At 39.9% G+C, this 14,005-nt stretch overlaps 1 protein-coding gene across 4 annotated transcripts in view; it reads left to right on the top strand.

Moving 5' to 3' along the window:
• The window catches only part of MCTP2 (multiple C2 and transmembrane domain containing 2), a 161,894-nt gene that overhangs the window by 98,016 nt on the left and 49,873 nt on the right, over positions 1-14,005 (top strand). For all 4 annotated transcript variants that reach the window (XM_077828640.1, XM_077828639.1, XM_077828641.1 and 1 more), the window contains 3 exons: positions 4,958-5,059; positions 6,597-6,671; positions 7,508-7,627. In XM_077828640.1, the coding sequence (XP_077684766.1) occupies positions 4,958-5,059; positions 6,597-6,671; positions 7,508-7,627 (297 nt within the window). The remainder of the gene's footprint in view (positions 1-4,957; positions 5,060-6,596; positions 6,672-7,507; positions 7,628-14,005) is intronic.

A 14,005-nucleotide genomic window follows, 5' to 3' on the forward strand; every position in this document is an offset into this window, starting at 1 on the left:
TGCAAGCGAAGCAACCAAGTGGTGTGGGCCGGGGGAGGAGGAAGACAGGACAATAATTGTAGAGTAGGAAAGTCTAGCATCAGTATTGGTAACTGTAGTAATCACAGTAATCACAACTTGCCCCCTGCCTTACCGTTATCAGATGGCTCTTCTGTATGCATCATGACAAAGGTGAGTGTCAGAATGTCAGAAGCATTTGAATGAGGATATGGGGGAGGCTTTATGTATTTGAAGGATTTTTTTTGTGTGGTTTTTTTTGTGTGTGCATGGGTTGTTTTTTTTGATGGAATAGCTTACAATAAAACACACAGGAACTTTTGGGCAAAGCAAACAGCAGGTATTCTGAGCTGTAACATTGAATAAGTTTTGTAGAATAAAGGAAAAAAATTGTCTAATGAGGGATAAAAAACAGTAGGGTGAGGAGGTACGTCATTGAAGAAATCTTTTGGTTCTGAGAATTCTTCAAATTTTCTGTTCATAGCTTTTCTTAGTCATTAGTTTGTGTCTTTACATCGAGCTCGCTGAGAAGATGTTGGATTCATTTTCTTATAGCACATCCATCTACCTGAAACCAAACAGTGCTAGGAAAAAACATCCTATCTGGCCTCAGACCTTACAAAAAGGAGCAAATCAATAAGTCGGACTTTCCTGCCCTCGGTGTTAAATCAACCTGTTAGAGGCAATCTTGCACATGATCAGCTCTCCCAAACAATGTAGGCATTCCATCGTGGGATCTGATCAAGGTGTAAAGCATAGTGTCACTAAGGAGTAGCCTTAACTACCTCTCTTCAAAGGTCCTACTCTCAGCCCTGTTCAAATTTAGATCAGAAGTGTGTCTGTGTAAAAACTGTTCCTGTCCTTTTCACCTAGCTGTAATATTCAGTATTCATTGATAGCCTTGCCAGAGACAAGTCATGTTACAGAGACCATTCGTTGAACTCATTATTGAATAAAATCCTTGGGATACCAGGCAAAAAGCAAAAGTTATTGTAGTTGGGGTGACACAACGGTAGGTCAGATTTAATCGGTCTTTCAGATACTTTCTGCCTGACTCTGGTGTAACATCCATTCACATTTCCTGTAGCTAGTGGGAATGTTTGCCAATGGCCATGAACAGCAGTGGTATGAGGAAAAAGTGGACCCCAAATTAAATGGAAAAGAATTGGCCATCTTTAAATATTTGGCGGGAGTGTGTTGTACTGAAAGAGAAACAAATGTAGGGAGAAAAAGTATGACTCAAGAAATTAATGAAATGGAAATGTACTGTAGCAAAAGCTAGCCTGGACATTTTTTCTGTGAACTTCTGAGGGATGCTTCCTTTTTATTTCTATATGATCAAATGTACTGAACTTCCCCACTGCATTTGTTGAAGCAAACTGGGATAGCGTGCTAGTGGTGCATTAAACAAGGGTTTTTTTTTACCCTGTATTCAATAAAAAATGTAAGGTGGAGAAACGCCACTTTATTTCCAATTTTTTCCCCTCTTTTTTCTTAAGAAGGTCAGCGAACTAGGAAATCAATATGAATGTTTAGTGTTGGACTGAACTACATTTGCACGTAAACCAAATAGAATTAAGAACAAGAAATAAAACTGACTGTTAACACTTCCAACAGAACTGTTGTTTTTCCCGATACAATTTTAAGTAAAGTTTAATAGTAATGATATTCACCTTTTAAAAGCACATTTCTAGCTTTGAAAAAGGTCTTTCAAGCCAAAACAGTCTCTCAGATACCATAATTCATTTCAATGGGCATGAATTCATTATTGGTTCTAAACTTGCGTACAGACACACATGGAGCCATACCCATTGCATTTGATTCTGTTCTCACTGTGCAAATCTGGAGTGAAATCAACGAAATTTGCCCTGGTGTAAAATGGCATGATGCCAGAATCAAACCAGTAAGTCTGGCTAAAGCTACTGTCATAGTACTGCATGTTTCTACTTAGCCACATGTGGTACTACTGTGGTTGATGCTTTCCTCATCTAGATTTTTGAAATGGATAATTAACTAATTTAATGACAGGTTTCAGAGTAACAGCCGTGTTAGTCTGTATTCGCAAAAAGAAAAGGAGTACTTGTGGCACCTTAGAGACTAACCAATTTATTTGAGCATGAGCTCACGAAAGCTCATGCTCAAATAAATTGGTTAGTCTCTAAGGTGCCACAAGTACTCCTTTTCTTTTAACTAATTTAATATATACCAAGGACAGATAAAGAGTACTCCTCATCAGGTTATTGTCAAGAATGTTTTCCCCACTAGGAACAGAGGAAGAGCTATGAGGAATGTGTATCTGAAAGATGCAGAAAATCACTAAACCATATATAATTTAATTATCCAATTTGTTTTAGCTCGATGTGAAATAAGCACAAAATTAACAGACATGTACATTAAAGACTGAACTGTGCTTTGAGTTACCTGCTGTGAATGTGTGTGCACATGTGCATCTCTGAAAAGCTGTTTTCAGCAGCATTCCTTCTACCTGTTGCAGAAATGTTAACCAGAGTGTTCTCCAGGCTAACAGGCTGCAAAAGTGATTGGCCAGGAACCCAATCCATCTGGACTACTTTGTGGATTTTGATTGGTTTATGTTATTATCAAGGAAGAAAAATGTGAAGATGATCAATTCTCTGAGCCTTATGGAAGTTTTATTTTCCAGAATAGGAGATATAACACACTCCTTGTTTGGTGGACTAGAGTAGATAGGCTTCTTGGAAGACTGTATCTACAGGTTTGAGATTGCCATTGGTTGCCAGGCCTTGTTCAAGCAGATTTGGAGTCTCTTGGGAAGCCATTTATTTGTGCTGTCTCCCTAGCTAGAATGCCTAAGATTCCGTGTGTGATATCCTTCTGCTGCTCATCTGCCCCAGATCCTTGTATCAGCTGGGTATGAGGAGTGACTATAGAATTAGTATCATGTCCAGAATTGATGTGGGTGGGTTTATGGAGGGAATGATGGATGTAATACATGCAAGTTTCCTGTTAAACAACAGAGGTGAGTGAAAACTATGATACACATCATTGCGAACTGTGTCAAAAGAGAAGATATCCTGACTTCCTGCAGTGCTTTAATTCTTATCATATGTCTGTTTCATAGGGCTGGTTGGAAATTTTTAAACAAAACATTTTCCTCTTTTTTTTTTTTTTTTTTAGGAGGGATTTGGTTGCAATCAAAATTTTCTGAGGAAAAGAACTGAGTTTGGTGGAATTTCCAATTGGAAAAATTGAAACAAATTGTTTCATTTCTGATCTACACATCAAAGTGAAACATTTTAGTTTGGGAATGTTGAAATGTTTGGTTTGACATTTCCAAATAAAATTTTTTCAGAACTTTTCATTCGGCAAAAAAAGGTGATATTTTGACGTTGTCCTGAATTGGGACAAAACACCACACCTCAAAATACCCATATTTTTTCATAAATGAGAAATTCCACTTTTTGATCAGCTTTAGCTGTTAATCAGCACAAAGCAGCTTACATTCCAGCAATATATTCTTGGAATATGAGGAATAAATATCACCTTAGCACTAGTAGCCCTGCAGGTCCAGATTTGGCAGCACTGTCCAAAACCGTTTGGGCTGTGAAGTGGCATCATATTTCTTGTCAACCTAGAAGGAGCTGCTTTCATGGAGGTACCCCTTTTGTGTTGTATCACATATAGGTTCGACCTATATGTGGTTTGAAATGCTCAAGTAATGAAAGCAGAATCAATCTAAAATCAATTAGACACCATGCGTTTTTTTTTTTTTTTAAATAAACAAAACACAGACATACCAATCCCAAAACATCCTATCAGGTGAAGCTTTGGATGACAGCATTAGTGGAAGCTGGAATTCCTGTTTGGATCCCACTGAGGATGTAAACTGGTTCTTTCTGGGGGCCCTCTTTTCTTTAACCATTAGCCAGGAAAGGGATCAATCCGCTGGAAAACTATTCAGTACAAAGGAGGTGGAGCAGCATTGGGAAAGAAAGTGACCTTTCCCTTGTCATGTGAAAACACTCTATTCCCGTTTGTGCCTTTTATTCCTTACCCATTCTCACCATGGCTTGTATGAGCACTTGTACTAAACTAATGCCGTGACAGCAATAGCTATTTTAAATATGGTTGCAATTTCATTCCCCCAAATTTCCTCTGTTCTCTTTAATCTTTGATCATTACAGTCCCCAAATGGAGATTTTCGGTGAGCTGCAGTTTTTATGTTGCTGCTGTTTAGAATTAACTGGTCCGCTTCCTAAAAAGCCAAATGTTTAATCAATACATATCCTACTGTGTATAATAAATACATTTCTGCCATCACTTTTGAAGAGAGGATGCCATTTATTTGAGCCAAATAGTTTGCAAAATGGTAAAGGAGATGGTTTTTTTCATAGATATTTAACATGACAGGGCCAACAGGCAGATTAGAGCATAGAAACAGCATCTGAATTCTAAGGGGAAAGTCTTTTACAGGAATTTGTTTATTTTGAACATTTGTTACATTAACATTCATTCCAATTGTAATGATTGATTGATTTGGACTCTCTTTGTTCTGTGGCTAATAATTTGACAACCTTTCAATAAAGTGAGAATTTGGAGATTTGTTATTTTGATTTTGTTGTTGTTGTGTTTCCTTTTCTGATCTTTGGAAGAAAACTTACATTTTAAATCTGTAATAACACAGGCTGATTACTTCCCATCAACTCACTGGCTTCCAGGACAGAATTTTCAGGCTGGTTATTGTTTGCACTGCTCTGCTATAAAAGTACAGGGTCTGTAAATTAAAGTTGGACGGTAATAGTTTTTAATCTGCAATTTTATAGTCCTCTAATCCAATGGTCATGTTACATTTCAGGCTTTTTCTATATTGTCATCTTTTCTGGGGAAGGACGGTGGTTGGAAAGCTATTCTAGACACAGCGGAGAGTTAATATTTATTGATACACTTTATTTATTTATTTATTTATTTATTATAATTCTAGATTAGAAATGGACAGCAATGTTGTTATACATTGAAGAATAAAGACCTGGAACTTGCTTCAAAAGGAGTAGTTTGCTTGGAGTTGGATGTCGTATTTAATCCAGTAAGTTTAAATGTTTTCACTTAACTCATCCACTCTGTAAGAAACTGGAATGCCTAAATTTGCTAGTGCCAAGGGGCTTGGTCTTTTAAACACAGGAACTGAATGGAGAAGGTCCTGACCTGGTTGCATCTGGAGGGAAGGTTGGGCTTTATTCTTTTTATAAAGAAATACTGGCAGATCACTATGCTGCAACATTCCATCCAAGTTGATGTGACAATGAAATGGCAACTTTGGGCTGGGGATGACCACAGATGTTTTGGGAAGAGGTGTGGGTTATTGCACGCAAGGGCTTAATTTGCAGTAACAAAAAAGGGAGTTAATATTTACATTACTATGCAGGAATTTTAACGACTAATTGTTCCCAGAAAGTTGACCCACAATATTCTATTCAGAGAGTGTTGACAGGAACAAAAACTCAGACATGGGTGTGGTGGTCTCAGATTGCTTGTGTCCCGCCATCTCTTACTGAATTAAATTCGTTTTACATTTGCTGTTGCTGGATGGAATGTAACTCACTTCTTACTAGCCACTTATTACAGTGATATAGGAAGCAAAGTTTTATTTATTTAAATGGTTGGTAGGTACTATTTTGCCTTGTATGGAGTTTAGGTTTGGGATGTTGCTACAGAGAACAATGATCAACCCTCTTTGTCAAAGAACAAGCTCAAATATATTATGGCTCCCCTTTTCCGGAGGCTTTCAAAGCTGTTTCCAGGCCATTCCTGTTTTTCAGATAGACTGGAATCGATCTATTTAAGTATCTGTTAGCCATCACTGTAGTGTCTGGGAACCTCTTCGTAATCTTTAATTTATTGTACCCGCACAACACCGCAGTAAGATAGGAAGGTACTGTTTCCAATGTACAGATGGGATATTAAGGCCAGAGTAGGCTAGACCAAGGTCACACAAAAAGTTTGTGGCAGACCGAGTGCCCTATCTACTTGACCATTCTCCTGCCTATGGCTAAGATACTACTTTTTGTGGGCTAAATTATAATACCATTACTCATATTTGAGTAGCACCTTACTCCGTGAGTCATCCCATTGATTTCAGTGGACCTATTACTAGAGTAAGGTAGTATTGAGCATGAATAAGTATATCACAAGCTGGTTTAAGTGGCTAAGGGCGTTACAGGAGCGTAAAATACTTCCGTCTGTTCTCGGATGTCCCTTCTAATACCTTAGTATTAAATATGCAGTATGAACAGGACATTTGGGGAAGTGATCTTCAGTTCCTGTCTCTTTTTTTAGAACTTTTCTGTATGGGGTTGATCCAACAGAGGAACAGAAGGGAGTATGCTGAGCTGTGTGCTGAGCTTAACCATGGAGCAGCTCACACCCTGCAGTCTCCTCTCTATTGGAGTAACCTAGATGAGCCCCAGGATTGTGCAGAATAACTGATATGTACACCTAACACCTTGTCATAAACCATTTAGGGACTGAAACAAATAAATAAGTAAAGGACACCAGAGCTCCAAATCAATATGATGATACCAAACTTGAATGGTAACATTCTAAATAAATTATTCTTTCCTTAGGTAAAAGCAAGTATCAGAACCTTCAAGCCACGAGAAAAGCGCTTCATTGGAGACAACCGCAAGCTTTCAAAGAAGGTAGGCTGACTCTGGGCCGAGCTATCACCTCTGTTTGGAATGGCTTTTCAGTAGCCTCACTAGTACACCCAGACGATAGAACCTGTGGTCAAACTCTATTTATGTATGGAAACATGGAACACAGATGTCAATTCTGTGTATGTTTTTTGCATGTGTATAAATGCTGATTTGCATTCACACACAGTTGCTTCCTGATCTAACTCTGTGGTGCTACATCTCCCCAATTTCTGGAGGGAAAAGAATGGCTTAATAAAGAACTTTTAACATATATGCATGTTGCACAGTTTATGGAATTTGAAACAAAAACCTATACTTTGGTTTCATCCCTGAAGAATAAAGAAAAACAATAAGATGGTATAGAAATTTAATAAGGTTCTAAATCAATTACTATGAAAGTCTATAGTATTTAATTGAGACTAATATTCTTGCTATTTTTTAACCATCTGTAGCAAGAATATAATTTTTTATTCAATTCTATAGAGAGATAGCCCAAACCCCTAAGGGAAAGGGTTTCATTTTCTGTTAAATTCTGTAGGATTTTGCCATAAAGGTGTGTTTTTTGTTTTTTGGGGTTTTTTTTGGTGGAGGGGGGAAAAAAGCTTCCATTCTTTTTCCTTCAGACTTGCAGATTTTGGGGTGGGGGGAAGTGCTGAAATATTTGGGTGTCATACGAAAACACATAGTAGCTGGAGCGTGTCTCTGAAATAGAAGCTGTAGCATACGTACAAGCACAAAGGCAATTGTAGCTTAAAATTGTCACTGTTCCTGAAGTGAAGTAGGAAATTGGAGCATTTAATTAAATTCCTTTCTCTCCCCTCCCGTCCGACGTTTACCAGATCTTATCGAGAAATGTTGATCGTGTGAAAAAAATCACCATGGCGATATGGAATACAATACAATTCCTAAGGAGCTGCTTTCTCTGGGAATCTACACTAAGGAGTGTGGTAGCATTTGTGGTAAGTGGATTTATTCATATTCCATCAGACTAACTGATATGAGGCATTGAGTCTTACAGCACCTTCTCTCCTCCCCATCACCCCCCCCAGCTTAAACTCTCTTGTTGTTGGTTGGTGTTACTATTATTGTCCTTCAGTTTTATTATTTAAATCACTGTAGTGCCCACAAGTCCCAAGCCTGATCAGGCTCTTCTTGTGCTGAATGCAAGATGAACACCATGGCGGTCCTTCTAGAACAATCTCTCCCATATTTTCACCTGTTGCAGAGGCCTTCTGCACAACAAAGCCCCTTCTGAGACCTTGTATGGAGGAGCTATGAGGGCCCAAAGGCAGCACTGGGGGCCTCCGAAGGCTGTGCACATAAGGATTGGATGGGCTGCACTGGCTCTCAATAGGTTTACACAGAGAAAAGTGTCACGACCAAGGACCTAGTGGTCTAGAATCCCCACAAAGGGCTTACAGAAGGTCATATTGGCTGGACTTGCGATAATGGAATGGCAGCAGCCCTGTGACTTACCTTTGGCTTGTTGTGCTGCTGATAAAGCACTGGAAGAACGAGTCTATAGGCAACAATCCTTTATTGATGGGACAGGATGAACTCATAGGTCTTTTCCGTTCCAACTTTAATTTCAATGAGATTGCGTTTTACTGTAGTTCAGCAATGCTTGCCACACCTGTTAGTTGAGGGCGTGCCACTTGTCCGACTGCATACAAGCAGCTCTATGCTGACATTAATTGTCTCTTGTAAATCTGCCCATTGACTGTAATAACTATATATATATAAAAAATTTTTGGTCAGCAAGTCCTGGTGTGGTCTGAGAACTAACAGCCAAGTTCTCCACCTATCTGGCCCACTTTTCAGCTGCATTCTTTTTTTCCTCTTTGTAGTAAACACCCTTTTTTCAGCTTTCTCATCCACTCAAGCAGAAAGAGGTTTCTCCTCCTTTTTATTCAGCAGTGTGGCATTTTCTTCATGCTTGAAATGTCTGGCATGCCATTAAAGGTTGCAAAATTGTTTTGTGGTGGTCCAGAGGGGAAAAAAAAAGTTTTTGAGTTAAGTGTTTATTAAACCAAATAACAGCCACATCTCCAAGTGTTTGCCTCCCTTTTTGTCTTTGAATTATAAGTTGCTTTAGGGTTCTTTTGATGAAAACACTTCACAGTGTATTTGCACAGATGAGTAAAGTGAGCTGTCGCTGCTTGAAAGATGCACAGAGTAAAGACAGAGAAGCTGTCTTTCACCGTGCAGGTTGAGAGGGATCTGGCAGGTACAGTTGAGGAGGAAGAGAGGGTTTTTTTTTTTGTTTTTGTTTTTTACTTGCGTTGATAATATACACAGTTGACTCTAATGGATCAAGAGCTTGAAAGGGTGACGATTAGTGTTTTCCAGTCCATTCTCCAATTGAGATACTAATTGATATACCTTTCCCTGTGATGTACACAGATATACTGAACCCCAAGGGGAAGAAGGCTCAGTTAATTTTAGTTCTTTCCTCTAGAACATGAAATTCTGGGTTCCTTGGACGATCTGCCACTCTTATGCTTGAGTGTGCATGTGTAATCGCTGTGGTTCCCGAGACCCGTGTGTGTAATTCCGAATGTGAAGGGTAAAATGGGACTCTTAGTTGAAGCAGGTATGTGTGAGTGCACTGGTGGAACTGCATGTTTGTACATACTGAAAATGGAAAGAAGGTGAACATACAGGGTGCCAAGTGCCCTGATTCAGCAAGTTACTTGAGCACATACTTAAAGTTAGGCATATGGTTAAGTAGCTCGCTGAATCTGGCCAAAAACAAACATGGAGATGTGTCTGTCTCTAGGCTGTGGAGAAATATAACAATGTTAGCAAGTGAGGGAAACTGAAATATAAGGAAAAAAGGGCAAGTGTAGGGAGACTGAAAGTGGGAAAGTGTGTCTAGGACCAAGGAGCTATAGGTGATGGTCCAAGATGCATCTAGAGAAGGAAAAATGGGATCAGAGGGTGAAAAGGACAATTTTCCAAATTTCTCTTTCTACTGCGTGTCGTAGATGCTTTCCCCATAGAACTAATATTGTGTGATGATATGTCATTGTGGGGGTGGGTGGGAAATGACTGTACAATGTTAAGATAATAGAGAGTAACTTTCCTCTGGAAAAAAAATTTAAACCTAGCTGATTCAGCATTAGTGTTAATTATGCCCCCTTCACTATGAATATTTCCAGTGTCTCTGTTAATAGTTTTAAAAGTGCCTTTGCCGTAGTCTCGGTGCAAAATGAAAACTGTGTGTACAGTTCATACGCAGCAGGTCAAAAATGACTACAAACAACGCCTCTAACCTGCCTAGAAACTTTTGCTCTTCCTCCAACTTTTTCAACCACTCTTTTCCCGAGCCCTTGGAAAAGCAAAGGAAATCAGAGTTTTGGAGTACCCATTGGGTGTTCTTACCTACTCATTGACCAAATGAAAGGTGAACTAAAACCATAAAAAACCCCACAATCCTCCCAAAAGCAGCCCAGTTTCAGCTCAGCCTGTTCCACAGGTCTTTTATTATGTGGCCATTCTGACATTAACAGCAGGAGAGGAGTCTGAGATCCCCAAGACATCTCTTGAACCTTTCTTCTTGGTTCTATGCATAATTGGAAGTACAAGAGTTAATTTACTTCATTCAACCACAGTTGCTGAGGGATGGTACTGTGAATGACATATATTTTTTTTAAAACTGTTCGTGCATGATTGTCAGGGCTTAGAATATGGCCAGAAACACAGGAAAGCTCCACGCCTTCCTGCTCTGGGCTGTGTGCTGCTCTCACACCTCCATTACTGTGTACCGGTAATGTTTTCCCATCAATGTTGACAGGGTTGTGAGTTTGACAAGAGTATTTACTACTTCTGCTGGAGGCACATCAGAGAAAGAGAGATGGACAGAACCACAGAGAGAGAGAGAGAGAGAGAGAGAGAGAGAGAGAGAGAGAGGAGGTCACGTGGGACCATAGGAGAATCCGAAGAGTGCTATCTCCTTTTGCATCAATCTATAGGGTAAAATACTCCCAAGTTAAATCTCAGTGCTTGTCTCTTCTCCCCATGGTGGAATATAAATAACATGTGAGTAGATTTCACATGCATACACACACCAACTAAAAAGTGAAAGCAAATTCCTCATCAGCACTCAATCTGTTTAGAGTAATAGAATCATAGGGTTAGAAGGGACCACAACAGTCATCTAGTCTAACCCCCTGCCAAGAGGCAGGATTTGTTGTGTCTAAACCATCCAAAACGGATGGCTCCAACCTCCTTTTGAAAACCTCCAGTGAAGAAGCTTCCACAACCTCCGGAGGCAGTCTGCTCCATTGTCCTACTGGTCTGACTGTTAGGAAGTTTTTCCTGAGATTTAACCTAAATCTGCTGTGCTGTAGTTTGAACCCATTGCCTCTTGTCCTGCACGCTGTGGTGAGAGAACAACTTTTCTCTCTTTTTTTATGGCAGCCTTTCAAGTATCTGAAGACCACGATCATGTCCCTCCTTAATCTCCTCTTTTCCAAACTAAACATACCCAGTTCCTTCAGCCTTTGCGTATGTGGCTTACATTCCATCCCTTTGATCATTTTTGTTACTCATCTCTAGATCCTTTCCAGTTTCTTTACATCCTTTCCATATGTTGGTGACCAAAGCTGGACATAGTACTCCAGCTGAGGCCTAACCAGTGCCGAGTACGGTGGTACCGTCACCTCCCATGACTTGCATGCTATGCCTCTGTTAATGAAACATAAAATTGCATTTGTGCTTTTTTTTTTTTTTTTTTTTTTTTTTTTGCAACAGCGTTGCATTGCTGAGTTATGTTGATATTCTCCCAGATCCTTCTCAGCAGTGCTGCTGCCAAGCCAGTTTTCCCCTAATCTGTATTTGTGCATTTGGTTTTCTTCCCTAAGTGTAGCACCTTACATTTCCCTTTGTTGAAATTCATTTTGTTGCGTATAGCCCAGTTCTCCAATTTATCAAGATCCCTCTGAATTTTAGCTCTATCCAAAGTATTGGCAGCCTCCTCTAGCTTTGTGTCATCTGCAAACTGGATTATTATGCTCTCTGTATGTACATCCAGATCATTAATAAGATGTTAAATAGCAGCAGACCCAGAACAGATTTCTGGGGAACCCCACTTGAGACTCCCTCCAATCCAACATAATTCCAATAATAGTTTAAACTGATGACTTGTGACTGTCTGTGACTGGGTTTCCTCACCGCTCGCGGCACCTACTCCTGGCCATCCTGCAGATCAGTTCTGCCAGGCGCTTCACCCTCCTCAGCAGTCTCTCTATCCATCATCTTCTCTGTCTATAGCCTCTCCCTCCCTCTTGGAGCGGCAGCCAGGTCACTAAGTTCCTCCCCTTCCAGGGAAATCACAGTCCTTCTGGACCAGCTGTTTGGCTGGCATCTCCAAAACCCTGTGCAACTACCCAGTGGCTGGTAGGGGAACCCAGGCTTGCCCTCTACACTGGGTTCCAGCCCAGGGACCCTATAACATTCAGTCAACTGTCTTAGTCTTTGCTGCTGTTTCCCTGGGCTTCTTCCGACATCACTGTCTCCCCCCTCTCTGAGTACACCAGCCTCCCAACTCCCTCCTCTCAGGGAGTAACTGCAGCCTGCCTTTCCTGCAGTCCTCCTTGCTACATGCAGCTCCTGAGCTTTATACAGGCCCCTTCTCTTCCAGCCCAGCTGCGACTGCCTCCAATTAGTGGTCGTCTTCTCGCCTATCTCACTCCCATACTGGCTGCTTATTTGGTCAATTAGGCTTGCCTGGCCTAATTTACCCTCTCAGTGGCCAGTGTGGGGAATATACCCCATCACACTATCTCTGCAGTCATTTGCACAGACACTAGGGTGAGTACTGTTTGGGATTACATAGGTGTTATGTGAAATCAGAATTTAGTCAGTTGACTTTTGGTGTGTGGAAGGTGAGGGGAAAGGTGAAGTTTCAATGACCAAATGAATTTAACTCGGTGGAATTCACCCTGGCATAGGGCCAGTACAAGGTCTGTGTACCACTTATGTGCTCAAAACAAGGTGTTAGTGGAACATAAGTAGTCTATCAACCTTTGGTTGTCTACATAGTGAATATCACAATCACTGCAGACTCAGAAAAGACACTAATATATTGGCACATAACTAGGAATATCCATATATTTGGACAGATTGCTCATAGTGAGTGTTAGACTTGTATATCTATGCAAAAATTCTGGACTGTTCCTACTGTGTCTTTCTCCCTACCAGAGCCAGCAATTCCACAGATTTGAAATTTAGGGTGTTAAGTGCACTTGAGCCCAAACTTCCACCTGAGCCGGAATGTGCTAATGATGCTATATTTAGGGTTCTAGCTCAAACTTCACCAGTGCAAGTCTGTCTACTTGCACAGGGAGACTCGCTCCCAGCTGCAGTGTGAACATATCCGTAGAGTTTAAGGCCAGAAGGGACTATTAGATCATCTAGTCTGACCCACTATGCATCTCAGCCATTAAATTTCATTCAACTACCTCTGTATTGAGCCTATTAACTTGTATTTGGCTAAAGCCTGTCTCACAGAAAGGCGTCCAGTCTTGATGTGAAAGACATCAAAACTTCCCTTGGTAATTAGTTCCAATGGTTGATCTCCCTCGCTGTTAAAAATGTGTGCCTAATTTCTAATTTGAATGTGTCGATATTCAGCTTCTAGCAATTGGTTCGTGTTATGCCATCATCCATTTAAACGTTGTTTCCATAGTATGTTACTGTTTTTCAGAAATCATTTATTAATTTCTATATTCAGCCTGGAATTTTCCGTAGCTGTGTTCTGCTTATGAGCAAAATGATATACACACATGCTCCCAACTTGCTAGTTTTTCCAGCATTAGACCTATATATGGCTTAATTTTTTAGATGCCGTTTTTCATCTTGTTTAGTTCATATTAAAAAAATCTCACAAATATGGTTGTGGAAGTTAAGCCCATAAATTAATTGTGAAGTTAATTGCTATTGCTATATATTATACATTTTAAAAATCTTTTAAAAGTTAATTTTAATCACAGAATGATTTTTATAAATAAATGTGCATCATTGCACATTGTGCTTATGATTTTATACATAATTACACCTTCTATTGACAGTTTTCCGTGCATTAATAGTAATTATGTCATTTAATGAAATTACAGTAATTGTATTAAGAAAACTATACTCTGGTCAAATTAAAAGAACCTATTGCCTGCCTTTTACTATTGTATTCCTTTTAAAATTTTTCATGGAAGTCATAAAAGACATTTGACTAGAGCCAGGCATAAGGTGCAAACCAAACTCCATAGTATCTTGGGTAACTTCTGACTTCATCACCGATCTTCTTCAGCTTGTCCCCTCTCTTCCCCCATACTGAGCTC

Source organism: Eretmochelys imbricata, chromosome 10, assembly GCF_965152235.1.
Source record: "Eretmochelys imbricata isolate rEreImb1 chromosome 10, rEreImb1.hap1, whole genome shotgun sequence".
NCBI classification, from domain to species: Eukaryota; Metazoa; Chordata; order Testudines; family Cheloniidae; genus Eretmochelys; species Eretmochelys imbricata.